Raw genomic sequence first — 25,682 nt, forward strand, 5'->3', positions numbered from 1 at the left:
AGGTGATGAATTGGACAGATCACATGTGAATAGGATCACAAGCGTAGAAGGGGGCCCAGAAGATCATCCTTTGTAGTTAACAAAATATATTGAATGAGGATTCATGCACTTTTCCACTGTGTGTGTGCAGTAGTAGTAATATTAGTAATAGTAGTAGTAGTGATAGTAGTAGTAATAATAGTAGTACTAGTAGTAGTAGTAGTAATAGTAGTAGTAGTGGGAGTACTGATAGTAGTAGTAATAGTAGTAGTAGTGATATTAGTAGTAATAATAGTAGTACTAGTAGTAGTAGCAGTAGTAATAGTAGTAGTAGGAGTACTGATAGTAGTAGTAATATTAGTAATAGTACTAATAGTTGTAGTAGTAGTAGTGGGAGTACTGATAGTAGTAGTAATAGTGGTACTAGTAGTAGTAGTAGTGATAGTAGTAGTAATAAAAGTAGTAGTACTATACTAATAGTATTAGTAGTAATATTAATAGTACCAGTAATAGTAGTAGTAGGAGGAGTACCGCTAGTAGTGGTAATATTAGTAGTAGTGATAGTAGTAGTAGTAATATACTAATAGTAGTAATAGTACTATTAGTAATAGTAATAGTAGTAGGAGTACTGATAGTAGTAGTAGTACTAGTATTAGTAGTGATAGTAGTAATAATAGTAGTAGTAGTAATATACTAATGGTAGTAGTAGTAATAATAGTAGTAATAATAGCAATACTGTAGCAGTAGTAGTAAAATTAGTAGCAGTAATAGTAATAGTAGTATTAATAGTATTATTAGTTGTAATAGTAGTAGTAGTAGTGATAGTAGTAGTAATAGCAATATTAGTAATAGTGGTATTAGTAATAGCAGTAGTACTAGCAGTAGTAGTGGTAGTAATAGTAGTAGTAGGAGTACTGATAGTAGTAGTAATATTAGTAATATTACTCGTGGTAGTGATCGTAGTAGTAGTAGTAGTAGTAGTAATATTAGTAGGAGTACTGGTAGTAGTAGTAATAGTAGTATTAGTACTAGTAGTGACAGTAGTAGTAATAAAAGTAGTAGTAATATACTAATAGTTGTAGTAGTAATATTAATAGTAGTAGTAATAGTAGTAGTAGTGATGGTAATAGTTGTAGTAGTAGTAATAGTAGTAGTAGTACTAGTGGTGATAGTAGTAGTAGTAAAATACTAATGGTAGTAGTAGTAATAGTAATAGTAATAGTAGAAGGAGTACTGATAGTAGTAGTAACAGTAGTAGTGGTACTAGTAGTAGTAGTAGTAGTAGTGATAGTAGTAATAATAGTAGTAGTAGTAATAGACCAACGGTAGTAGCAGCAATAATAGTAGTAATAACAGCAATATCAGTAGTAGTAATAGTAGTACTATTAATAGTACTATTAATAGTATTAGTAGTATTAGTAATAGTAGTAGTAGCAGTAATAGTAATAGTAATAGTAGTAGTAGTAACAATAGTAGTAGTAGCAGTAATAGTAGCAGTAGTAGAGTAATAGTAGTAGTAATGGTTGTGGTAATAGTGGTAGTAGCAATAGTAGTAGTAATATTAGTAGTAATAGTAGTAATAGCAGTAGTAGTAGTAATATTAGTAGTAGTAGTAGTAAAAGGAAGAGATGGACTGTGTAATATATGCTTTTAATAGGCAGTATAGATAATGTTGGGTTTATGTGGGTAAGATGGGCTATCTTTAGAAATAATCAGTACTGTGTGTGTGTGTGTGTGGGGGGGGGGGGGGCATGAATGTGTGTGTACATACCAGAGATGGGGTTGTAGACGACCCTATAGCCCATAGTGGGGGATGGGGGCGTGTCCCAGGTGATACGGAAGCGGTTGTACCATTCCTCCGACACTCTCAGGTTCCTAGGAGCGGACAGTGGCACTGCAGGATGAATGAAAGAAGAGATGGATAGATGGGAAATAAGTATTGAGACATGAGACAGATAGATATAGAGAGAGTTAAATGGAAAAAGAACAAAAGAGACAGACAGACAGAAAGTTAGAGGGAGAGAGAGATAGAGGTATAGAGTGAGTGAGCGATGGACAGAGAGAGAGAGAACAGAACTCACTCAGTAATAAGGTACATTTTCATCAAGCACAGTTATGAATTGTAGATGAGAAACTCTGCGTACATATGAGTCACGCCGTCTCCTGTCCTAAAAAGAGAAGCACACTGGGGAGTTCTTAAATTAAACACGATACATGTCTGATGGGCTTTAAGACGACTAACTTTGAGTCAGACTCACAGCGTTGGACTGAATTACAACTGGATTCAGTAGAGTTAGCATGACTTCTCCAGACCTCAGACCTGTTCCATACAGTACAAATCATTCACACACACACGTATACACACACACACATTCAATGTGACATGTTGTTTGAGGGATTGCCTCATTTTTCATTCTTAAAGTGGACAATACATTTCAAATTGGTGTCCAGGGACTGTTCTTTTCAGAGCAGGGAAAATAATCAGTAACTACTCATGTAAGCTTTTGAGGAAGATAAAGAATGAAAATGTGAATTCCATTCAAAAATGTTTGTTAATGATGTGAGTGCTTTCAGCTTCTGACAAGCACCGGGGGCGGGCTGCTGGCCATGTTGACTCCAATGCTTCCCACAGTTGTGTCAAGTTGGCTGGATGTCCTTTGGGTGGTGGACCATTCTTGATACACATGGGAGACTGTTAAGCGTTAAGAACCCAGCAGCATTTAAGTTCTTGACACACTCAAACCGGTGCGCCTGGCACCTACTACCATACCCCGTTCAAAGACACTTACATTTTTTGTCTTGCACATTCACGCTATGAATGGCACACATACACAACCCATGTCTCAATTGTCTCAAGGCTTAAAAATCATTCTTTAACCTGTCTCCTCCTATTAATCTACACTGATTGAAGTGGATTTAACAGGTGACATCAATAACGGATCATAGCTTTCACCTGGATTCATTTAGTCAGTCTATGTCATGGAAATAGCAGGTGTTCTTAATGTTTTGTACACTCAGTGTGCAAAGAGCGTACAAAGCTGTCATCAAAGCAAAGGGTGGCTATTTTGAAGAATCTCAAATATTTTGATTTGTATAACACTTATTTGGTTACTACATGATTCCATATGTGTTATTTCATAGTTTTGATGTCTTCACTATTATTCTACAATGTAGAAAATAGTAAAAATAAAGAAAAACCCTGGAATGAGTAGGTGTATCCAAACTTTTGACTGGTACTGTATATCTCAGAGTCAGTGTCACCATGGAGAGAAGGTCATGCAGACAGACTTACAGGTGCGTCCCATGCGGCTGACACCGGGGCCGTCTCCGTCGGCGTAGACCGGGGTGACCGTCACCTTGTACTCCATGTCAGACAGCAGTGGCTGCAGCAGGAGGCTGTTCTGACCACCTGGGACCATTTTCTAGAACACACACACACAGTTGCCAATCACAATATGAGGACGACAAGGTTCTGGTATTGTCTGGAGTGGAGGTCGGTGAAGGGACATGCTGGGTCAATGTGACTGGTGATTAAATGTACTGGAGTTGTATCAGAGGAACAGATACAACTAGTAGGTAGCCTTGTAGCAGACCTGTCTGTGCGTCATTGCTTGGTCATTGTGAACATGTGAACACTGTGAATTCGTAATGTAGGCTGTCTAATTTCAGAATCACCTAGAATGTCTGTCATTTCTGGACTGCAGCCACTCCTCCTCCTCTTCCCTCTCTCTCTGTCTCTGTTTCTCTCTCATCCACTCTCCATTCCTCCTCTCATTCCTGTTTGCATTCCGAGCGTCTAGCCTCGCCTCCATCCCCAAAAGTTCCACAGCCGTGACAAGTGGCGAGTTTGATAAATCAATTTCAGGCCAACTGGATGAAAATAGCAGCTATCTTTTTGAAGGGGGGGACCGCAGGACGGAGTGTGACCCAAGTAGCCAAGTCCCAGTGCCACCGCCGTTGCCAAAAGAAATTATAACTTGGTCGCTCCCTCAAACTATTTATAATTTATCCGGTTCAAACTAGTTGGGAATGAAGTATCTGTGAAGAATGCAAACTCTCAATCCCCTTGACTTTACTACAAAGTAGGGCTGTGGGTTCCACTCTACTGCTCCTATTCCTTGGCTGGCCTTCAATAACCTGTGTTCGGATGGGAGCTGTTCAGGCTGTGGTGCTGAAAGTTGCCAGTGAATTCAGAAACCAAATGCGAGGCTTCAGTGGCTTTTCCCAGTTTTCCTGTACTACTAGCAGTGGACTAGGAATGAATTGGTGTTTTGTCATTGAAAGTCATGATTGCATTGTATAGTTATCTTTCAATGAGGCTGTAACATTGGTTTGGGATGCCGCATTACAAAACCAGCAAGGTTTATACAAGAGATAAGTATTACTTATCGACTACATTCCCACCACCAGTTTTCAAATACAAAGCGGACTACAACATTCTGATATCAATAGATAAGGAATCTGATTAAACACTAAATCACTATGCATCTGGCACAAACGCTTAAAGACTACCATACAACCCCAATTTCTCCCATACATACATATCTAATCATTGGAAGGTCACCAAGAGCAGTGCGTTCTCAAGAGACACTGGCTGAATGACTGGCGTCAATACAACACTAATCCATTCAGACAATGTAAGCTTATCGCTAATGGAAGAGCGAGGGGCTGGTTTTATTGTAGTGGCCGTATAAGACGGTCATACTAGTGTCATGACGCTGGCCTGGGGGTAGTCATAAATACCTCTCCCCCCCTTTTTTCCTCTCGCTACCTTACTGATGTGATTATTGAAAATCCCTTGGTTAACATAGAGATTCTGGGAACATCAGAAGGTGGGGGGAAATGAACCATATTTTGGTAATCCGACCAGTTGAACATATGCGTTGGTACTTAATTAATATGATGTCAGTTCGGTTGTCATCTGAGACATTCTCATCAATGATAGGATGACATAAACAGTACAGTGGAAAGTCTACACATTATAGTTATCAGATTCACATGGAATTGTTGTGCAATTCAAATGTTTAAATATACAATTATTGGTGAAAAGATTAAATGTAATTTTAGCTTCCAAATGAGAGAATTGGGTTTTCATAAGGTTAGGGCTCTGCTCAATCAGTGGCCCGCCCCTGTGAAGAGACATGGGTTATAAAACTATGAAAACACACCCTTCTCCCTCCACTATATAAGCCCTTGACGAAAATGTAACCTTCTGTTCCAGGTACATTAGGATGACGATCCGATGTCAGAAGGGTTCAGATAATAACTACAGAACGAAGCCAACCTCAGCGTGAGCTTTGGTTGCGAATGGTATGAACTTTGAACTTTTATTCACTACAGAAGTGATACCTCCTAGCCGTTGAGTTAGCAACAGCAGCTGCAAACGTGGGCTAGGAAAGAACAGACCGAGTATCCCGTCTACCACACAACGACGTTACTACAACGTATCCAATTTACCACCAGAGACATTCTTCAAAGGACAAAGGACTCTGTTGGGCAACACGGCCTTCCATCTACCACCAACCTATTGAAGCGCAGCTCAGAGTAAATATTTATTGCATTTTCCTTTTCCAAATGGGCGGTAATTTAGAATGCATAGGATATTGTATTTACAATAGCACAGCTTCTCCCTTTGTTCCTCAGTCTTCCCGCTCTTTCACTCAAACCCAACCCACTTTCCTTTGTGTAACCCGCTGTCATATCTGCTCCGTCCACCAGGGACGTTTTCCTTTATGACATAATTGGTAATCAAGGTATGATTCATTCTGTGTATATGTAATTCTGTGTGATTAGTTAGGTATTTAGTAAATACATAATTAAACCCAATTTTGTATTGCTGATTCAACTTGTTAGCCAGGGTTCATGAAGATAACCAAGAATTTACAACTTTCAGATGAGACTGAAATAAGGTGACGATTAATATTGACTGCTATTGATGTAATATATTACTAGGTCTTTAAGAGTTTATTTGGAAGATAACAGCTCTATAAATATTATTTTGTGGTGTCCCGACTTTCTAGTTAATTACATTTACATGATTAGCTCAATCAGGTAATATTAATTACAGAGAAAGGATTTTATAGAATAGCATGTCATATCACTTAATCCGGCATAGCCAAAGACACGACACTAGGAAGCATGGGGGGGTCATACTCTGTTTATCTTAAATATGAATTAGAGGAAGGGCTGACATTGTAAAGAGCTAGGCTGTGGAGATATTGGAAATCATACTAACGGAGAAGAAAGGAATTCTTCTTGTTCGCGTCTTACCGTCTCCTCGGCACGATCGCCCCTGGCGGTGACATAGGCGACGCGGTACTGACGCACTTTGCGGTCCTGCAGCTCCCAGGACACCTCCATGCTGAAGGTGGTGTGATCGCTGAGCAGGAGTTTCCTCACACCCAGACGCACAACTGGGTGAAGGAGGGAGGGAGGAAGGGAGGGAGGGAGAGAGGGTACAGGAGGTTGGAGGAAGGTAGAAAAGAGGGTAGTGAGGGAGAGTAAGGGTGGAGGGAGGGGGAGGTTGAAAAAGGATGAGTTGAGAAAGGGAGGTGGAAAATGGGGCGAGGAGAGAGACACCAGGTGGCTTTACTATGCAGACGGTGTGGGTGGATGCATACATTTGAATAAACACAATATCATTAGACTAATGATGCAACAGTGCAGAAAGAGACAGCAAACAAAAACACAGAGGTCATTACCATCACTATTATAATCAACAGGATAAGTTGGGGGAAAATACTATTAAAAGCTCCCACAAAAATCACTTTATAAAAATCTTTACAGTACATGACTGAAAAAATCTAATTTACCTGCTTTGGTGGTAGCTTGTGTGGTAGTTGTGGTAGTAGTAGCTTTTGTGGTAGTCGTTGTTCTTGCAACTGAAAAACAGACAAAATGGTCAGATCAATTAAGTAAATGTGTATATTGAGCCTTCAAAAGAAGAATAAGAGGGGAGCCTATAGTTTAGACTGTTTAATGACAATGTTTCAGCACCAAGGTCTTTCTCAAGACCAGTCTCACTGTAGCAAACATACAAGACATGGGTATGTATCTAAGCTGTGTGTGGTGGACATGCACGATTTTAACAAATGCATTGAAAGTCACAAAGTGCTTAATCGTAACCCGCCTCAAAGCGCCCAAAGAGCAAGCAGTAGCACAGTGGCAACACTAAATCAATACAATAATCAATACAATCCCCAATGTTCAATTAACCCTGATTGGAGTGGAGTTTTCTTTAATTACCTGTTGACTCTGTGAGGGTCACGGCGTTGCTTTCTTCCTCGTTTCTGAAGACAGCAATCAGAGAGACCTCGTACTCAGTGATGGGCCTCAGTCCAGTCAGCAGGTGGCTATTCATTTTACCGTTCACTAGCATCTTCACCACAGAGGGAGGGAGGGGAATGTAGAGTGAAGTTGAGTCAACGTCAGATATTTCTGCTGCTACCAAATACACTTACGGACTGGAATTCTACAGTCACCAAAAGAGCTTCAAAATAACACTTCAAAACACATACTGTAGAAGGTAAGTAAGCAATCCATATTTGTATCTAGCATGACTGGCTTTGTGTCAATATCCAATGAGTGCCTGATAAATGGTCAATCTTTAACTGCTCAGGGATGTGATAGAAAGTATGCCAAGCATTGTGGGAGGTGAGTCGTACAACTTCCAATACAGCATGCATAACCTGAGAAAAATCACGTAGCTGAAAACTCTTCTAGCAGAGACAATTCAATTGCAGTCATAGATTCTTTAGCTGATGTGAGACACCAGAATGAAACATAATTGCAGTAACAGACAGAAAGAGAACTGTACATCCATTCAACCAGCCAGCCAGCCAGCCAGTCAGTCAGTCAGTCAGTCAGTCAGTCAGTCAGCTAGATAAGACAGCCAGACACAGACCTCTTTAGTGTCTCCTCCTCTGATGGGGGTCCATGTGAGTCTGTAAAGGACCACGTCGTGGGCTGAGTGTTCCCAGGTGATCCTGAAGCTCTCTGTGGAGACTTCACTGCTCCTCAGGTTCAGAGGCTCTGGGACCGTCTCTGGTTTAGACACAAAGGGTTAAGAAGCCTCAAAATAATGGAAGGAGTTCCACATCATTTTGGCATCCCACATATGAGTGGTCATATTCAGTCAGCACTCTCTTTTAGATACACTTTATCACATGTAAGAAAGTGTTCATGACTTACATCAGTGTTTCCTCTTCAAATGCAGCTAGATAATTTGGTAGCACTTTCCAGAATGCCCATCCATCACGGAACGTTGAATTGAATGGTAACGTCCGTTTTAGTAATTATATTTCTATGGCACCTTCTACAAGCCACAGCATGTATGGCCTTTTTTGTATTATAAAGGCTGTTGTTGAAAGCCAAGAGCTGCCAATATCATTGCTTATACAAGTAGAGGCAGTCTTACTAGTGGTGAAGCTGTCAGTCAAGGGCTCTGCCTGGCCCTCGTCATAGATAGCAAAGATGGCCACCGTGTACTCGGTCAATGACGTCAGGTTCCTTAGCAACAGGGTGGTGATGCGGCCAACGTCCATCTACGGCCACCGAAGAGAGAGGTCAGGGTTAACGGTCAGTGTGAGTCCCTCTATGTGACAATAAAACATATATACTGTATATAAATATATTTCTTTATTGCATTTATCTCATCTCATAAAGGTGGTATCCTTCTAGTGATGCCTACTTTTCTATACATCAGGCAAAATCATATATCAGATTATATATCACATTCTATAAGGTTTATATGTTAGCAAGATGCTAACTGTTTTTTGAAAGTTATTTATTTAGGGGGAAAGTCTGCGACATTAACATTAACACATTAATTGTGTTAATGTGCCCATCTATTCATGGGCTTAAAGTCCAGCTACATTATTGGCCAAGTGCCGTGAGCACTAACCTCATTGGTCTGCACTCCATTGGTCTTGACGTACATGATGCGGTAACCGTTGGCCTTCTTGGACGTCGCCTCCCAGGTGAGTCTGGCCGAGCTGTGGTCGACGTTGGAGAAGCGCAGGTTCCGCGCCGGGGTCAGGGGTACTGGGAGAAGAGGGGGGCAGAGAACAGGAACACGGCTCACAGGTCAACCCTAATACGGTTCCAATTAAACGCAAGAACCTGAGTCACCCTCCCGCCGGTGCATGACATGACTCTTTTTGTTGGAGAGTTCCTCTCCGAGGAACAAAAGGGCAGAAGAATGGCCTTTTGCGCTCAAAACTCTGGCAAAGTTAAAATTTAACAAGGAGCTTTACTTTAGGTAGGGCTAGAAGTCCTGCTTAGAATTACTCCCTGGATTTTCTTGCTGTGCTTCATTCACCTTAATTTAAATCAGGGTCAGCGTTTAGTTTTAGACGCAGGGAGCATGAAAATAATGCAGTGAAGGTGAACTGGGTTCATGAGGGAATTGGAAATAAAGTTGGAGAGAAAGGTTTTAAAGTTTGGCAAGGATCTACACTACCATTCAAAAGTTTGGGGTCACTTAAATATGTCCTTGTTTTTGAAAGAAAAGCACATTTTTTGTCCATTAAAATAACATCCTAGAAGGCCAGCATCCGGAGTCACCTCTTCACTGTTGACATTGAGACTGGTATTTTGCGGGTACTATTTAATGAAGCTGCCAGTTGAGGACTTGTGAGGCGTCTGTTTCTCAAACTAGACACTCTAATGTACTTGTCCTCTTGCTCAGTTGTGCACCGGGGCCTCCCACTCCTCTTTCTATTCTGGTTAGAGCCAGTTTTCTCTGTCCTGTGAAGGGAGTAGTACACAGCGTTGTACGAGATCTTCAGTTTCTTGGCAATTTCTCACATGGAATAGCCTTCATTTCTCAGAACAAGAATAGACTGATGAGTTTCAGAAGAAAGTTCTTTGTTTCTGGCCGTTTTGAGCCTGTAACTGAACCCACAAATGCTGATGCTCCAGATACTCAACTAGTCTAAAGAAGGCCAGTTTTATTGCTTCTTTAATCGGACAACAGTTTTCAGCTGTGCTAACATAATTGCAAAAGGGTTTTCTAATGATCAATTATCCTTTTAAAATTATAATCTTGGATCAGCTAAAACAACGTGCCATTGGAACACAGGAGTGATGGTTGCTGATAATGGGCATCTGTACGCCTATGTATATATTCCATAAAAAATCTGCAGTTTCCAGCTACAATAGTCATTTACAACATTAACAATGTCTACACTGTATTTCTGATCAATTTGATGTTATTTTAATGGACAAAAAATGTGCTTTTCTTTCAAAAAACAGGACATTTCTAAGTGACCCCAAACTTTTGAACGGTAGTGTATTCCAATGCAGTTTGCATACAGGAAGAGCAGTTCAGTGGAGGATGCAGTCCTGACGTTGTTGCACAGTGCCATGACACACCTGGAGAGGGCTCACTCTTATGTGTGCATCCTTTTCCTAGACTTCTACTCTGCTTTTAACTGCATGCAGCCTCACCTTCTCTCCTACCTATAGATTGACCCCAGCATTACCTTGCGGGTGCTGGTCTTCCTGCTGAACAGGGGGCAGTATGCCAAGTTCAACAACACAACATCCCTTCCTCTGTGTTCATCTACCGGTTCCACCCAAGGAACTAGCATCTCTCCAGTCTTATTCTCCATATACACCAATGACCTGAGTGTCACCGACAGGGACTGCTTGGCAGTGAAATATGTAGGTGACAGCGCCCTTGTCGACCTCTCAGATGACTGCATTTCCCAACAGAAGTAAACAGGGTTCATGACTGGTGCAATAACAACTACCTCACACTCACACTCAACATCAACAAAACAAAATAATTGCTCATTGATTTCAGGAGGAAGGCAGACCCAGTGAGCCACCTAGTCCTGGGTGCTAAACAGGTAGAGAGAGTGGGGAGTTTACCTGGCCACTGGGCACATAAGTCAGTTCAGTGTCTAGTTTTGATGTACATTTGGTTGAATTGTCAACTAGTGTGAATTCAATGTCAAATCAATAACAAGTTTCACTATGTCATTGGATTTAGATTAAAAGTAGTGTGAAAAAAATATGAAATTCCCTTACGTTGATGACTTTTCTCAAATCCAATCAGTTTTCCACGTTGATTCAACGTCATCACATTGCATTTTTGGGTTGAAATGACGTGGAAACAACATTGATTCAAACAGTTTTTCCCCAGTGGCTGGGAATCATCATGGACAGCACACTCTCGTTTAATGCCAACACCCAGAACATCAATAAAAAGTGGCAACAACTCCTGCGCAGACTGAGACAACTGAAATGTCAACACCCGGAAACTCTCCAACTACTACACTTGTCATATAGAGAGTGTGCTGACTTTCTGTTCCTGGTCTGGTACAGAGGGCTGTCAGTGGCTCATAAAGGTGTCCCCCGGAAGACTATGAACCTGGGTTCCAAGCTCTGCGGGCTGCAGTGCAAGGGGCTTCAGGGCCTCTACGATAAATGTGCAAGGGCCAATGCCAAGCGCATCAGAGAGGACCCCACCAACAATCTTGCCCAATGTTTCGAGGCGCTGTCCTCTGGAAGGAGATTAAGGGTCCCCACTGTTCACCCCACTGTTCATCAGGCTGCTGAACAGTGGGACATAGGACAGATGTTGAGATGAGTTGAGAATACACAATATGTTATTTAGATCATGTTACGTACCTCAATTCTAACAGTGTTTAAGACAGTGTTTATCTTTCCCATTCTATTAGGATTGAGACATATAGGCTGGATCTACACCACATCCAACAAAGTTTTATTTTGAGTGAACTATCCCTTTAAGGCACTATCCTGTAGCCTTAAAACAGACAAAACGTGTAAGGACAACTACTTTCTAAACTGTTTTTAAGTCTCTGTATGGGTCGTTCCACCAATTCCGTGCCTTTTGAGAAGTATAACTTGGTCCAAAAAAAACGTTTGATTATACTATATTTTAACATTCTGTCATAAAGAGCACATGTTCAACTTAATAAAAAACATGTTTTCCCATCTCAAGAGGTTACATACAAAAAATGACTATAGTAAGTGCCTATTAAGTGCCAAATAATGTAACTGGGTTGACCGTAACAAGGTTGACAATTTCATCTTAACTCAGCCATAAATCCTATTGTGACAGGTGGAATGGAAACTTGATGTGTGAAACAGGGAGTGGCAATTGAATGTAAGTTTTACAAAACAAATGAAATTGTTAAAACATTTCTTGCCAGTCTATCTAGGGTTGATGTGTTATGCTCGACCGGCTGTTTTCCACCACAAAACACAAAAAAATTGACAAAAACAATAGATCCAGCTCACCTCCTTTAACACACAAAATTAAGGAATAGTTTCACAATATTAAAACGAGACTTCAGTTCACGTAACAGGGTTGAAATGAAGGGCACACGTAAATGAATCACTAATCACATTAAATAAATAATAGTCTTCAGAAATGACTTTGTCAAATCAACAAAATATCTAGGGCTTTACAATGATGGTGAAACGTGGAGGAATTCTGGTGTTAAGTGGGTTTACATCTTCCTAGAAGTGACAGAGGGTGCATGGAGGGACATGTCAGAATGCTGAATATTGGCACTTTAGCAAGTCTTTATTCATATAAAAAAATCTGATTGATTGAATTCTCCATGTGGTCTATATTAAAGGACACTTCATTTAATATAACAGTTTTGTGGGCCTCCCGGGTGGCGCAGTGGTCTAGGGCACTGCATCGCAGCGCTAGCTGTGCCACCAGAGATTCTGGGTTCGCGCCCAGGTCTGTGGGGCGACGCACAATTGGCCTAGCGTCGTCCGGGTTAGGGAGGGTTTGGCCGGTAGGGATATCCTTGTCCCATCGCGCACCAGCGACTCCTGTGGCGGGCCAGGTGCAGTACGCGCACCTGGCCTGCCAAGGTTGCCAGGTGCACGGTGTTTCCTCCGACACATTGGTGTGGCTGGCTTCCGGGTTGGATGCGCGCTGTGTTGAGAAGCAGTGCGGCTTGGTTGGGTTGTGTTTCGGAGGACGCATGGCTTTCGACCTTCGTCTCTCCCGAGCCCGTACGGGAGTTGTAGCGATGAGACAAGATAGTAATTACTAACAATTGGAAACCACGAAAAAGGGGGTAAAAATTCAACAATTTCTTTTTTTTATATATATAACAGTTTTGTAAAATGTAATATGGGTGCACAATTTCTACTTAAAATACCAAAGGGACGCAAAAGGCGCTCATTTCGTGGAACGACACATACAGTTGAAGTCGGAAGTTTACATACACCTTAGCCAAATACATTTAAACTCAGTTTTTCACAATTCCTGACATTTAATCCAAGTAAAAATTCCCTGTCTTAGGTCAATTAGGATCACCACTTTATTTTAGGAATGTGTCAGAAGTTTACATAGACTCAATTAGTATTTGGTAGCATTGCCTTGAAATTGTTTCACTTGGGTCAAACGTTTTGGGTAGCCTTCCACAAGCTTCCCACAATAAATTGGGTGAATTTTGGCTCATTCCTCCTGACAGAGCTGGTGTAACTGAATCAGGTTTGCAGGCCTCCTTGCTCGCACATGCTTTTTCAGTTCTGCCCACAAATCTTCTATGGGATTGAGGTCCGGTCTTTGTGATGGCCACTCCAATACCTTGACTTTGTTGTCCTTAAGCCATTTTGCCACAACTTTGGAAGTATGCTTGGGGTCATTGTCCATTTGGACCAAGCTTTAGACCCATTTGCGACCAAGCTGTAACTTCCTGATGTCTTGAGATGTTGCTTCAATATATCCACCTAATTTTCCTTCCTCATGATGCCATCTATTTTGTGAAGTGCACCAGTCCCTCCTGCAGCAAAGAACCCCCACAACATGATGCTGCCACCCCCGTGCTTCACGGTTGGAATGGTGTTCTTCGGCTTGCAAGCCTCCCCCTTTTTCCTCCAAACATTACGATGGTCATTACGACAGCTTTATCTACTAATGTTGTTACAAGCGACACACCTGTTTTCTTACGGGTAGCTCAGTGTTTCTGGAATTCTCATGTGTGTGTATGTGTGTGTGTGTGCCTGCTTATGCATGCGTGTGTGAATCTGTGCATGCACGTGCATGAGTACGAGTGTATGGGGCGGTTACTCACGCGTGGTCTCCTGACTGGTCATAGGATCACTGGCCTCCTCTCCGTACATGGCGTACACGGTCACTGTGTACTCTGTGTCTGGGGTCAGGTTCTCCAGTTCCACTTCGTTCACGGTCTCAGCCACTTTCACCTGTACAAACATTCATCAGAGACCTTAGACGAGGTGACAGACAGGTACTCAGAGAAGTTTGCAAAGGAGCAAGATATATACAGGGGGTTGATGGAGACAGAATCAAGCATCAAACAGACGAGGGCAAGGCGGTCAGACAGCCAGATAAAGTGGCAGCGAGCCAGCCAGCCAGACGTGATACATAAGAGTGTGAAATAACTGCTTTTCCTGGTTTTTAGAGAATGGAGCATTCTGCCCTAGAATTACTTTTGTTTTATGCTAATCTAGCTAGAGGCTGCAGCATTTAACTAAACAACCGAGATATGCACTTAAAACCTGTCTGAATCGATCGACAACAGCCAGTGTAACTTTATTTGAAAAAGGATTCAAGTGTTGTGCCCCTACAGGCTGAGCAAGTGAAACTGTGAACCTGAACTGATGACTGTGCCTGGAGAGTGTTATTTTTTAATGAGCACTAACAGGATGGGTGGAATTTGTTGGGTGGCAGAACTTCTCTCTCCATCTCACCTCCCCCCTTTCCATTGCACTAGTTAGAGCAGTGGTCACCAACTGATCGATCTCCAAGCCATTCCTAGTCGATCACCAAACATTTCTGTAAAAAAAACAACGATAAAGCCTTGCGTTCCTATTTTTTTCTTTGTTTTGTGCTGTTGGTGGTAGGTGCACTTGATTCAGCAGCCCTAGCAAGAGAAAAAGGTTATGAACCATTTCATGTGTCTGAAGGTAGAACTCCGCCTACCTGGCAGGCCCAGAGAGTAAAGCAAGTGCACCTATAGGCCTACACCTGGCCAATCAGATAGCTCAGATCACTGTGTCTGCACAGTTTCCTTGCACCATAGACTGTAAAAAGAAGCATCGAACGCACAGCGATGTTGATCATGTGAGATTTCTAAACTTTTAAAATCATGACTAGAGACTTGCTGTCTTTATGACTAAGTTCATGATTAAGTTGGTATTCAGCACTGTCAACACTTTGTTCAACAGTTTTATAAGCCATAAAATGCCTGCTACTTCCTCACTAAGCTGTGCCTCACAAGTAATAAAACACATTATCTATTACCAGTGTGATCATATACCTACAATTTATTTTAGATAATTTCCAAATGTCTGAGAAGAACAACATTGGCAGGGCAATTCAAGTATAGTCAATATGCAGTGATAATGTATTGGGCCTATAGTCTACTGCACAAACCTCATTCCTACAAAACTGTTTTTAGTTGGTTAATGTTGCATAGGGTTACGTTTTTTAAGTAATGTAAAGAAAATAATTGGAGCGGTAAATCTCGGCTTGCATTTTGACTGAGAAAAGGTTGGTGACCACTGAGTTAGAGTGTATTCTAAGAGTGAGTCTAAATTCCCTCTCTTACTACTTCTTTACTTTCCTCTGTATTTAAATGTAACCACTCTTTCTTACATCCTCTTCTCTCTCCATCTGTCTTCTCTCCTTTTATTTTTGACAGTCTTTTCTCCTACCCACTGTCTTTATTTTACCATCTCATTCCTCTTCCCTCTCATTTTCTCATCCTCCTTTCTCTATCCTCCCTTCTGTCTCCTTTTTTTCACCTCCTTCTCATCGGCGTCGTTTCCCTCGGTCAGTGGGGCATAGAGGATCATGTAGCCAGAAGCCCCCTCTGCGACCCTCCAGCGGGCCCTCATGGTGTTGTGGGTGATGTCAAACAGCTCCAGGTTGTTCACCATGGGCAGGGCCACTGTAACACACAAGGGTCACATAGGTCATACATGGGTCACACCATAGAATTACTAGAACAGGCAACAACATTCAAGTCAACGTTCAGGATTACAATTCCATATCAGTCAAATTGAGTGTACCCATGAGGGTGCAGTCAAATTGCTGAGGTCAGAGGGGCTTTAGCCTGTTCTAGTAATTTTATTTCTATGGGTCACACAGAGGTCACACACAGTTCACGCAGGGTTAAGACTAGGACATGACTTAAACCAGTAGACCAGGGTTAGCAAATCCTCCTTATGGAGAGCTCAAATAAAATCACATTTTATTCATCACATGCTTTGTAAACAACAGGTGCAGACTAACAATGAATGTTTACCTACTGCATATGCAGGTTTTTGCTCCAGCCCTGTTCTGTCTAATCAGGGGTTAGAGGTAGGGAGGAGGTTAGGACACAGTTAGCAGTCCATTTTCCCTCTTCACATCCCAGCAGCAGCCTTGCCAGGTGCTTGGAGTGCCGGTAGGGAGTGATTGCTCACAGGTGGGAGTGATTACCTAGCTGAGACGCTGATTGAGAGTGGCCTCCTGACCAGGAAGGGTTTTACCATTTGTGTCTGAATCCTTTTCCTTAGTTTGGCATGCCTTTTTGTTTTTCTTTTAGTAAACTATTATCTTTGTCACCATTTGAACATAATAACCTGCTTGGGCTGGCCGACTACAGAGTCCCAACTGAGCTCTCCCTGGACCCTGGTGAGTAGGCTATGCTGTCTCCACTAGGGACAAAGACATAAAACACCATGTTCGCTTACCTCGACTCAAAGGTTACAGACTTGTTAGTATGTCCTAGCTTCCCTTGATTGGCCAGAGTTTATAAATAAGGTGCTATCCAGAACCTAAAATGGTTCTTCAGCTGTCCCCATAGGATAACCCTTTGAAAACCCTTTTTGGTTCCAGGTATAACCCTTTTTGGTTCCAGGTATAACCCTTTTGGTTCCAGGTATAACCTTTTTGGTTCCAGGCATAACCCTTCTGGTTCCAGGCATAACCCTTCTGGTTCCAGGTAGAACCCTTTTGGGTTCCAGGTAGAACCCTTTTGGGTTCCATGAAGAACCCTTTCACAGAGCGTTCTACATGGAACCCAAAAGGGTTCTACCTGAAACCAAAAAGTGTTTTTCAAAGGGTTCTCCTATGGGGACAGCTAAAGAACCCTTTTGGAACCCTTTTTTCTAAGAGAGTAGGTTTGCTAACCAGTTTTGTAACATGGTAAATGGAGAAACAAAAGTAAAATTGTAAACAATTAAATCAACAGGCATAACTCATAATTCACACAGTAAAGTAATCTTCATTTCCATTAACCTGTTTGGCCGAGAGTGGCCACATCCCCTCCTTTAAATTACCGGTCTATAGAAATACATAAATATAGGCCTAAATGCAATAAGGGATACTTAAGCCCTCCAAAAGTGAGAGCATTTACAGCATCACTGGATGGCGTAAATTGTCTTTCTTCTCCCTCCATCTGTATGTCAGTCTGACAGCGGTAGGTTACTCACCACCCCCTTTAACCCCTTTAAGGTCAATTGTGTACTTAGTATTCACAGATATCCAAGGGGGATTTCATTGTCCTTCATCAACTTCTATCCCTCACTAAATCAGATGAGATTCAGTTTTGTAACTAGACTTACATGTGGTGGCACTGCCTCGGAGGGCCTCGCTAGCTGAGCTGGCGTAGATGGCGAACACGGCCATCTGGTACTCAGTCAGGGAGAGGAGGTAGTTGAGCACCACCGTGTCCACTGTGCCCTGCACCATCTTCTCCTCGGGCTGGCCCCCGCTGGCAGGGTAGTACACCACCCGATACTTCTCCACCGTCCCTGGGGCGTGGGTCCACGACACCCGGAAACTCCTGGCTGTCACCTCTGAGGTCACCAGGTCTCTGGGAGAGGCCATGGTGACTTCTGGGCCTCTGTCGCCTGAGAGGATGTAGGGTGTGTGAAGAAAGAGAAAGGGTGAGAGGATGGATTTGTTTGCTTTCATGTGGATTTTTCCAAAATGACTGAAGTGACACATTTCAAACACTGTTTGTTTGTAAAAAGGGATACTATATGACTAAATGTCTATAATGCTCACCTGTGATGTAACCAGACCTGGGTTCAAATACTGTTTCAAATATCTTAATTACTTTCACATACATTCGAAGTAGGTATTCAGATAGATGTTTGTTGAAAAGACAAGTAGTTGAATATTTTAATGTATTTGGAAATAAACTTGAAAAGTATTTGAAAATACTCAAATACACTCCCATGCATTTAACCCGGGTATTTGAAAATAGTATTTGAAATAAGTATTTGAAAATACTGTCAAATACAATTTGGTAGACTATTTGGTTTTTACAAATAACCATTCAATTAATGACTCAAATGGAAGTACTTGTTTTGGGTTGTGCATTTGAAAATACTCATAACCACAGATTTTAAATACCAGATACTGAAATACACATGTACTTGAACCCAGGTCTGGATTTAACCTTCTCAATTCTCTTTTCTGAATCTACTACTCTACTTGAATCGGACTCACCTTTGATGGCCTTGTCGAGCTGTTCGACCCGGTCGCAGACGGTCCTGGTCAGACGCTCCACGATAGAGCTCATGGCGCTGAAGTCGGCCACGTTGTAGACATGCGTCTCCTCTGGAGGCGAGCCGATGGCCTTCAGCTCTTTCTCATCGGCGTTCTTCACACCTTTGCAGAGAAAGAGGTAGAGAGCGTGAAGGAGGAAAAGGGGGAGAGAGAGAGCGCGTGAGAGAGAGAGATACCGACATTAAGAGAGGGAAAGCTGAGTAGAATGAGACATCTCTAGATTACATATCACTACACTGAACAGGTGTCAGAACACGTGGCTTCACACTCAAACCAGTTTTCCTAAATATAAATGTTGAAGGTGAAAAAATGTCCTCCATCTGTCAAGAAAAGTGCATCTGCATCCCTTTAACTACAGAAATATATGAGCATTTAGAGAGAACTAAGATGAGGCTTTGTCTCATACCAATGGCAAACAGCTCTATTCCCGCCTCTCTCAGACTCTGAGCCGGGGGTTTGACATCGTCTTGAGACTTCCCATCTGTGATCAGGATTCCAATTTTGGGAACGCCGGCCCGGGATCCGGACTCAGGTTTATAACTGTTCTCCAGGATGTACGTTAATGCAAGACCTAGAGAGAAAAAGATCAGCATACTGTCTAACTCCTGCATACACAGCAGTTGTTGAGGAGTGTCACATACAGTATTAGCATCTTTGTTAGATTATTGGGTTACCTGTCTAAATCTCAAAATGTCATGGAAAACAGATGAATCATGTTATCGGGACATCTAATACAATGTGGTAGAATAACATAATGAATGTAATTTGTGCCGGGTGTGTAATGTGTATTATGTGGAGTTAAGTAGTATTACAGAGTACAGAGTACGAAAGGATTATTTTCTAGTACCCGTCAGTGTGTTCCCCCCTTTGTAGGGCAGGTTCTTCACAGCGTCGATGACTGCTTCTTTGGTGGTGAAAGTGTTCAGGTGCCACTCAATCCTGGGGTCACCACTGTACTGGGCCAGACCTGTGCACAGGGTAACACTATGAGCTTCTCTCAACACACTTTCACACTCCATTATTGTACTGACGATAATCATTTATTACCCAGATGAAACACAGCAACACAACAACACAGAAACTACAGTACCTGTGACTCCAGTGGGTGGAATAGACAGGATATGGCCATGGCCATATGGCTAATTGGCTATCACCATCTAATCATGAGCGCTTTAGCAATACTGCTTTCTCATAATTATAATGATAATGACAATGATAGGGAACAAACATCACCGATGATGATGATGATAAAGAAACCAGTAAAATAGATGACAGATTGTTTCCTTACCTATCCGTGTCTTGTCAAACTCCACATGGAAGGCGCTAACCAGATTCTCCAGGAACATGCGGACCAGACGGAAGTTTATCCGTCCGATACTCCATGATCCGTCCACCAGGATCACAATATCCGCTATGGCCGGGGTCTTACACATGAACTGCTCTGTAAAGGAAAGAAATACAGACCAAATATGTTTATACCAACATACTAATGACAAAGCATTAAAACATTAGCCTAGATAAAACACAAGAATGCACAACACACCACTACTGTCGCATAAAAGGGGAAGTAAGGTCACCGAAGAGAGTAACTTATCAAATAGAGGTAAACTGAATCAAACAATTAAAATGTTATCATGATTTTTTTTAAATTAGTTTTTCATTATTTGAAGTGCAGCTTAGGTCCAAAGCATTTGTTAATTCAGTTCAAACCATCTTCCCACAACATTCCCTGAAGGACAATTTAGAGTATAATTAATGCTAAATTATTCTGGTGCTTACGAATACACCCAGTCAATGAAAGAAAATATGCCTTAATTAGGTGACATTTTATTTCAACACTATGCTACATAGCCTTTCACATAATAATATATCTCATTATGCCTCCTCTCACAATCTGTGCCAATCCATTAAAGTAGAGACAGGGCTGTCATTAGAGCACAAACAGACATGACAGCAATGCGCTATTATCCTGATCCAACACACTCAGTGTGAGGGAAAAGCATTGACCCAGAACTCCCTGTGTGGATTCAGAAGGTTTCTGCAGGATATGCACAAACCTGCATTGAATATGCTTATGTCTCTTAAGTTCAGGAAAAAACTCTTGACTTTCACAGTTCAGAAAACTGTCAGACTTTCAGTCTACGCAATAAATAATATACCCGGAATCAAGATTATAATTGTTTTGTACAGTATATTTCTCCTATACCAATTGGTGTGTGTGTGTGAAAATTGTGAAATTGTGTGACCAGCAAAGACACAAATAAGAAAAGGGCAGCAGTTTATTGATTAAAAGCAAAATACTGTAAAAGTGATCCAACATTCCATAACCCTTTATGGTGGATTACAATGATTGATGTCAGATTCTGAATGAGCTGTAGGTGGTATAGTGCCTTCAGAAAGTATTCACACCCCTTTACCTTTTCCACATTTTGTTGTTACAGCCTGAATTTGAAAATTGATTAAATTTAGATTTATTTTGTCACTGGCCTACAAACAATACCCCATCATTTCAAAGTGTATTTATGTTTTTTTTTTTTTTTTTTTTTTACAAATTTGATTAGAAAAGAAAAGCTTAAATGTCTTGAGTCAATAAGTATTCAACCCCTTTGTTATGTCAAGCCTAAACAAGGTCAGGAGTAAAAACGTGCTTAACAAGTCACATAATAAGTTCCATGGACTCAATCTGTGTGCAATAATAGTGTTTAACATGATTTTTTTAATGACTACCTCATCGCTGTACCCCACACATACAATTATCTGTAAGGTCCCTCAGTCGAGCAGTGAATTTCAACCACAAAGACCAGGAAGGTTTCCAATGCCTCGCAAAGAAAGGCACCTATTGGTAGATGGGTAAAAAATAAATAAAAGCAGACATTGAATATCCCTTTGAGCATGGTGAAGTTATTATTCACACTTTGGATGGTGTATCATAACACCCAGTCACTACAAAGATACAGGTGTAATTCCTAACTAAGTTACCGGAAATTAAGAAAACCACTCATTGATTTCACCATGAGGCCAATGGTGACTTTAAAATAGTTAGTTAAACAATGGCTGTGATAGGGAAAAAAAGGATTGATCAACAACAGTATAGTTACTCTACAAAACTAACCTAATTGACAGTGAAAAGAAAGAAGACTTATACGGAATAAAAATATTCCAAAACATGCATCCTGTTTGTAACAAGGCACTAAAGTAATACTGACAAAAATGACTTTTGTCCTGAATATAAAGTGTTATTGTAACGGTCGTTCTCCTCGTCTGAGGAGGAGCAAGGATCGGACCAATATGCAGCGAGGTATGAAGACATAATGATTTATTTAAAGAAAGACGAACACGAAGCACACTTGATAAATGACAAAACAACAAAACGACGTAAACAGACCTGAACTTGAGAACATATAACAATGAACGCACGAACAGGAAAGAACGAACGAAACGAAACAGTACCGTGTGGTGCAACAAACACAGACACAGCAACAATCACCCACAAACAAACAGTGTGAACAGCCTACCTTAATATGGTTCTCAATCAGAGGAAACATAAAACACCTGCCCCTGATTGAGAACCATATCAGGCTAATTGAAAAGAACCCAACATAGAAACACATAACATAGAATGCCCAACCAGCTCACGTCCTGACCATACTAAACAAAGACAAAATAAAGGAAATAAGGTCAGGAACGTGACAGTACACCCCCACCCCCCCCCCCCCCCCCCCCCAGGTGCGGACTCCGGCCGCAAAACCTGAACCTATAGGGGAGGGTCTGGGTGGGCATCTGTCCACGGTGGTGGCTCTGGCTCTGGACGTTGTCCCCACCCCACCATAGTCAATCCCCGCTTCCGTGGCCTCCTCCTAACGGCCACCCTCCATATTAACCCCACTGGATTAAGGGGCAGCACCGGACTGAGGGGCAGCACCGGACTGAGGGGCAGCTCCGGACCGAGGGGCAGCTCCAGACTGGCTGACGGCTCTGGCAGGTCATGGCTGGCTGACGGCTCTTGCTGGTCATGGCTGGCTGACGGCTCTGGCTGGTCATGGCTGGCTGACGGCTCTGGCTGCTCCTGTCTGGCGGGCGGCTCTGGCTGCTCCTGTCTGGCGGGCGGCTCTGGCGGCTCCTGTCTGGCGGACGGCTCTGGCGGCTCCTGACTGACGGACGGCTCTAGCGGCTCAGGACAGACGGGCGGCTCTGAAGGCTCAGGACAGACGGGCGGCTCTGAAGGCTCAGGGCAGACGGGCGGTTCAGGCGGCTCTGGGCAGACGGGCGGTGCAGGCGGCTCTGGGCAGACGGGCAGTGCAGGCGGCTCTGGGCAGACGGGCAGTGCAAGCTCTGGCCGGCTGAGGCGCACAGTAGGCCTGGTGCGTGGTGCCGGAACTGGTGGTACCGGGCTAAGGACACGCACCTTAAGGCTAGTGCGGGGAGCAGCAACAGGGCGCACAGGACTCTGGAGACGCACAGGAGGCTTGGTGCGTGGTGCCGGAACTGGTGGTACTGGGCTGGAGACACGCACCACAGGGCGAGTGCGTGGAGGAGGAACAGGGCTCTGGAGACACACTGGAAGCCTGGTGCGTGGTGTTGGCACTGGTAGTACTGGGCTGGGGCGGGGAGGTGGCGCCGGATATACCGGACCGTGCAGGCGTACTGGCTCCCTTGAGCACCGAGCCTGCCCAACCTTACCTGGTTGAATGCTCCCCGTAGCCCGACCAGTGCGGGGAGGTGGAATAACCCGCACTGGGCTGTGTTGGCGAACCGGGGACACCATGCGTAAGGCTGGTGCCGAACCGAGGAGACGCACTGGAGACCAGACGCGTTGAGCCGGCTTCATGGCACCTGGCTCAATGCTCAATCTAGCCCGGCCAGTGCGGGGAGGTGGAATAACCCGCACCGGGCTAAGCACACGTACAGGAGACACCGTGCGCTTTACCGCATAACACGGTGTCTGCCCGTACTTTCGCTCTCCACGGTAAGCTCGGGGAGTTGGCGCAGGTCTCCTACCTGACTTCGCCACACTCCCTTGTAGCCCCCCCCCCCCAAGAAATTTTTGGGCTTGACTCACAGGCTTCCAGCTTCGCTTCCGTGCTGCCTCCTCATACCACCGTCTCTCGGCTTTAGCTGCCTCCAGCTCTTCACGAGGGCGGCGATATTCTCCAGGTTGTGCCCAGGGTCCCTTACCGTCCAGAATTTCCTCCCATGTCCAGAAATCCTGCGATCGCTGCTGCTGCTTTTTCCCACGCTGCTTGGTCCTTGGTTGGTGGGTGATTTTGTAACGGTCGTTCTCCTCCTCGTCTGAGGAGGAGCAAGGATCGGACCAATATGCAGCGAGGTATGAAGACATAATGATTTATTTAAAGAAAGACGAACACGAAGCACACTTGATAAATGACAAAACGACGTAAACAGACCTGAACTTGAGAACATATAACAATGAACGCACGAACAGGAAAGAACGAACGAACGAAACGAAACAGTACCGTGTGGTGCAACAAACACAGACACAGCAACAATCACTCACAAACAAACAGTGTGAACAGCCTACCTTAATATGGTTCTCAATCAGAGGAAACGTAAAACACCTGCCCCTGATTGAGAACCATATCAGGCTAATTGAAAAGAACCCAACATAGAAACACATAACATAGAATGCCCACCCAGCTCACGTCCTGACCATACTAAACAAAGACAAAATAAAGGAAATAAGGTCAGGAACGTGACAGTTATGGGGTAAATCCAATACAACACATTACTGAGTAAAACTCTGCATAGTTCAAGTATAGTGAAGGCTGCATCATGTTATCGGTATGCTTGTAATCGTTAAGGACTGGGGAGTTTTTCAGGATAAAAAATAAACGTAATAGAGCTAAGCACAGGCAAAATCATAGAGGAAAACCTGGTTCAGTCTGCTTTCCACCAGACACTGGGAGATTAATTTACCTTTCAGCAGGTCAATAACTTAAAACACATGGCCAAATATACACTAGAGTTTTTACCAAGAAGACAATGAATGTTCCAGTGGCCGAGTTACTGTTTTGACTTAAATCTACTTGAAAATCTATGGCAAGACCTAAATGTGGTTGTCTAGCAATGATCAACAACCAATTGACAGAGCTTGACAATTTGGGGAAATAATAATGGGCAAATGCTACACAATCCAGGTGTGGAAAGCTCTAATGCCGTGTTCACATTGGCAGTTTGAAGTGACTCAAATCCTATTTATTTGCATATCCAATTTGAATGTGTTACTTTTCCTGCAGTCTGAATAGCCAGAAAGCACATGGAATCTGGACACATTTCAAACCACCCATGAAGGTCAGGTACAAATCTGATTCCTGGCCATCTGATTATTTGCCCTCAAGTGGTTTTTAGACTGTTATTTGGCATATCTTGTTGCTTGCTAGCTAGGTTACTGTGTTGACAGTTAGACAAAAACATGTGGTAGCTAAAGAGCTTGTTAATTTTTTACAAACAAATTAGTGAATGTGCTAGAAAGCTAAATAGTTAACTAGCTAGGACTCGTTTTGAAAGTTGGATCCTCTTATCCTTTTGAGGCTTTAAAAGTGGCCTTTTCTCCCCAATTTTCCATCTTGTCTCATCGCTGCAACTCCCCAACAGGCTCAGGAGAGGCGAAGGTTGAGTCATGCATCCTCCGAAACATGAACCACCTAACTGCGCACCTTAAAACCCGCCAGCTTAACCCGGAAGCCAGCTGCACCAATGTGTCGGAGGAAACACCGTACAACTGGCGACCGGGGTCAGCCCACAGGCACTCGGCCCGCCACAAGGAGTCACTAGAGCGCAATGAGCCAAGTAAAGCCCCATCGGCCTAACCCTCCCCTAACCCGGACAATTGTGCACCGTCCTATGGGACTGCCGGCCACGGCCGGTTGTGGCACTACCCGGGAATGAACCCAGGTCTGTAGTAATGCCTCTAGCAGTGCGATGCAGTGCCACTCAGGAAGCCCCGCTGCATAACTTCTGAGTGACAGGAAGCATGAGCACCACCACCAATCAACCTACACCACTGTACACACACCCGTTACTATGACAAGTAGCATAGCCAAATCCGATTTGGTCACTTGTAACTTGCTGTTTGGATAGCCAGTAGTCCAAAACGGATTTGAAAAACAAAACTGATTTGAGCATTAAGGCCTGAACAAGGCTTTAGAGACTTACCCAGAAA

The 25,682-nt window shown here is 43.0% G+C and overlaps 1 protein-coding gene across 1 annotated transcript in view; it reads right to left on the minus strand.

The window, feature by feature from the left end:
* LOC120026807 (collagen alpha-1(XIV) chain-like) overlaps window positions 1–25,682 on the minus strand; it is a 75,574-nt gene that overhangs the window by 47,680 nt on the left and 2,212 nt on the right. Inside the window, exons 2-15 of the mRNA XM_038971521.1 lie at window positions 19,791–19,943; window positions 19,350–19,469; window positions 18,909–19,073; window positions 18,428–18,604; window positions 17,551–17,820; window positions 15,745–15,890; window positions 14,052–14,181; window positions 8,882–9,021; window positions 8,396–8,522; window positions 7,883–8,022; window positions 7,225–7,357; window positions 6,250–6,392; window positions 3,272–3,401; window positions 1,751–1,873 (exon numbers count right to left, since the gene is read on the minus strand). Coding sequence (XP_038827449.1) covers window positions 1,751–1,873; window positions 3,272–3,401; window positions 6,250–6,392; window positions 7,225–7,357; window positions 7,883–8,022; window positions 8,396–8,522; window positions 8,882–9,021; window positions 14,052–14,181; window positions 15,745–15,890; window positions 17,551–17,820; window positions 18,428–18,604; window positions 18,909–19,073; window positions 19,350–19,469; window positions 19,791–19,943 — 2,097 coding nt within the window. The remainder of the gene's footprint in view (window positions 1–1,750; window positions 1,874–3,271; window positions 3,402–6,249; window positions 6,393–7,224; window positions 7,358–7,882; window positions 8,023–8,395; window positions 8,523–8,881; window positions 9,022–14,051; window positions 14,182–15,744; window positions 15,891–17,550; window positions 17,821–18,427; window positions 18,605–18,908; window positions 19,074–19,349; window positions 19,470–19,790; window positions 19,944–25,682) is intronic.

The sequence above is a fragment of the Salvelinus namaycush genome, chromosome 32 (assembly GCF_016432855.1).
Source record: "Salvelinus namaycush isolate Seneca chromosome 32, SaNama_1.0, whole genome shotgun sequence".
NCBI lineage: Eukaryota > Metazoa > Chordata > Actinopteri > Salmoniformes > Salmonidae > Salvelinus > Salvelinus namaycush.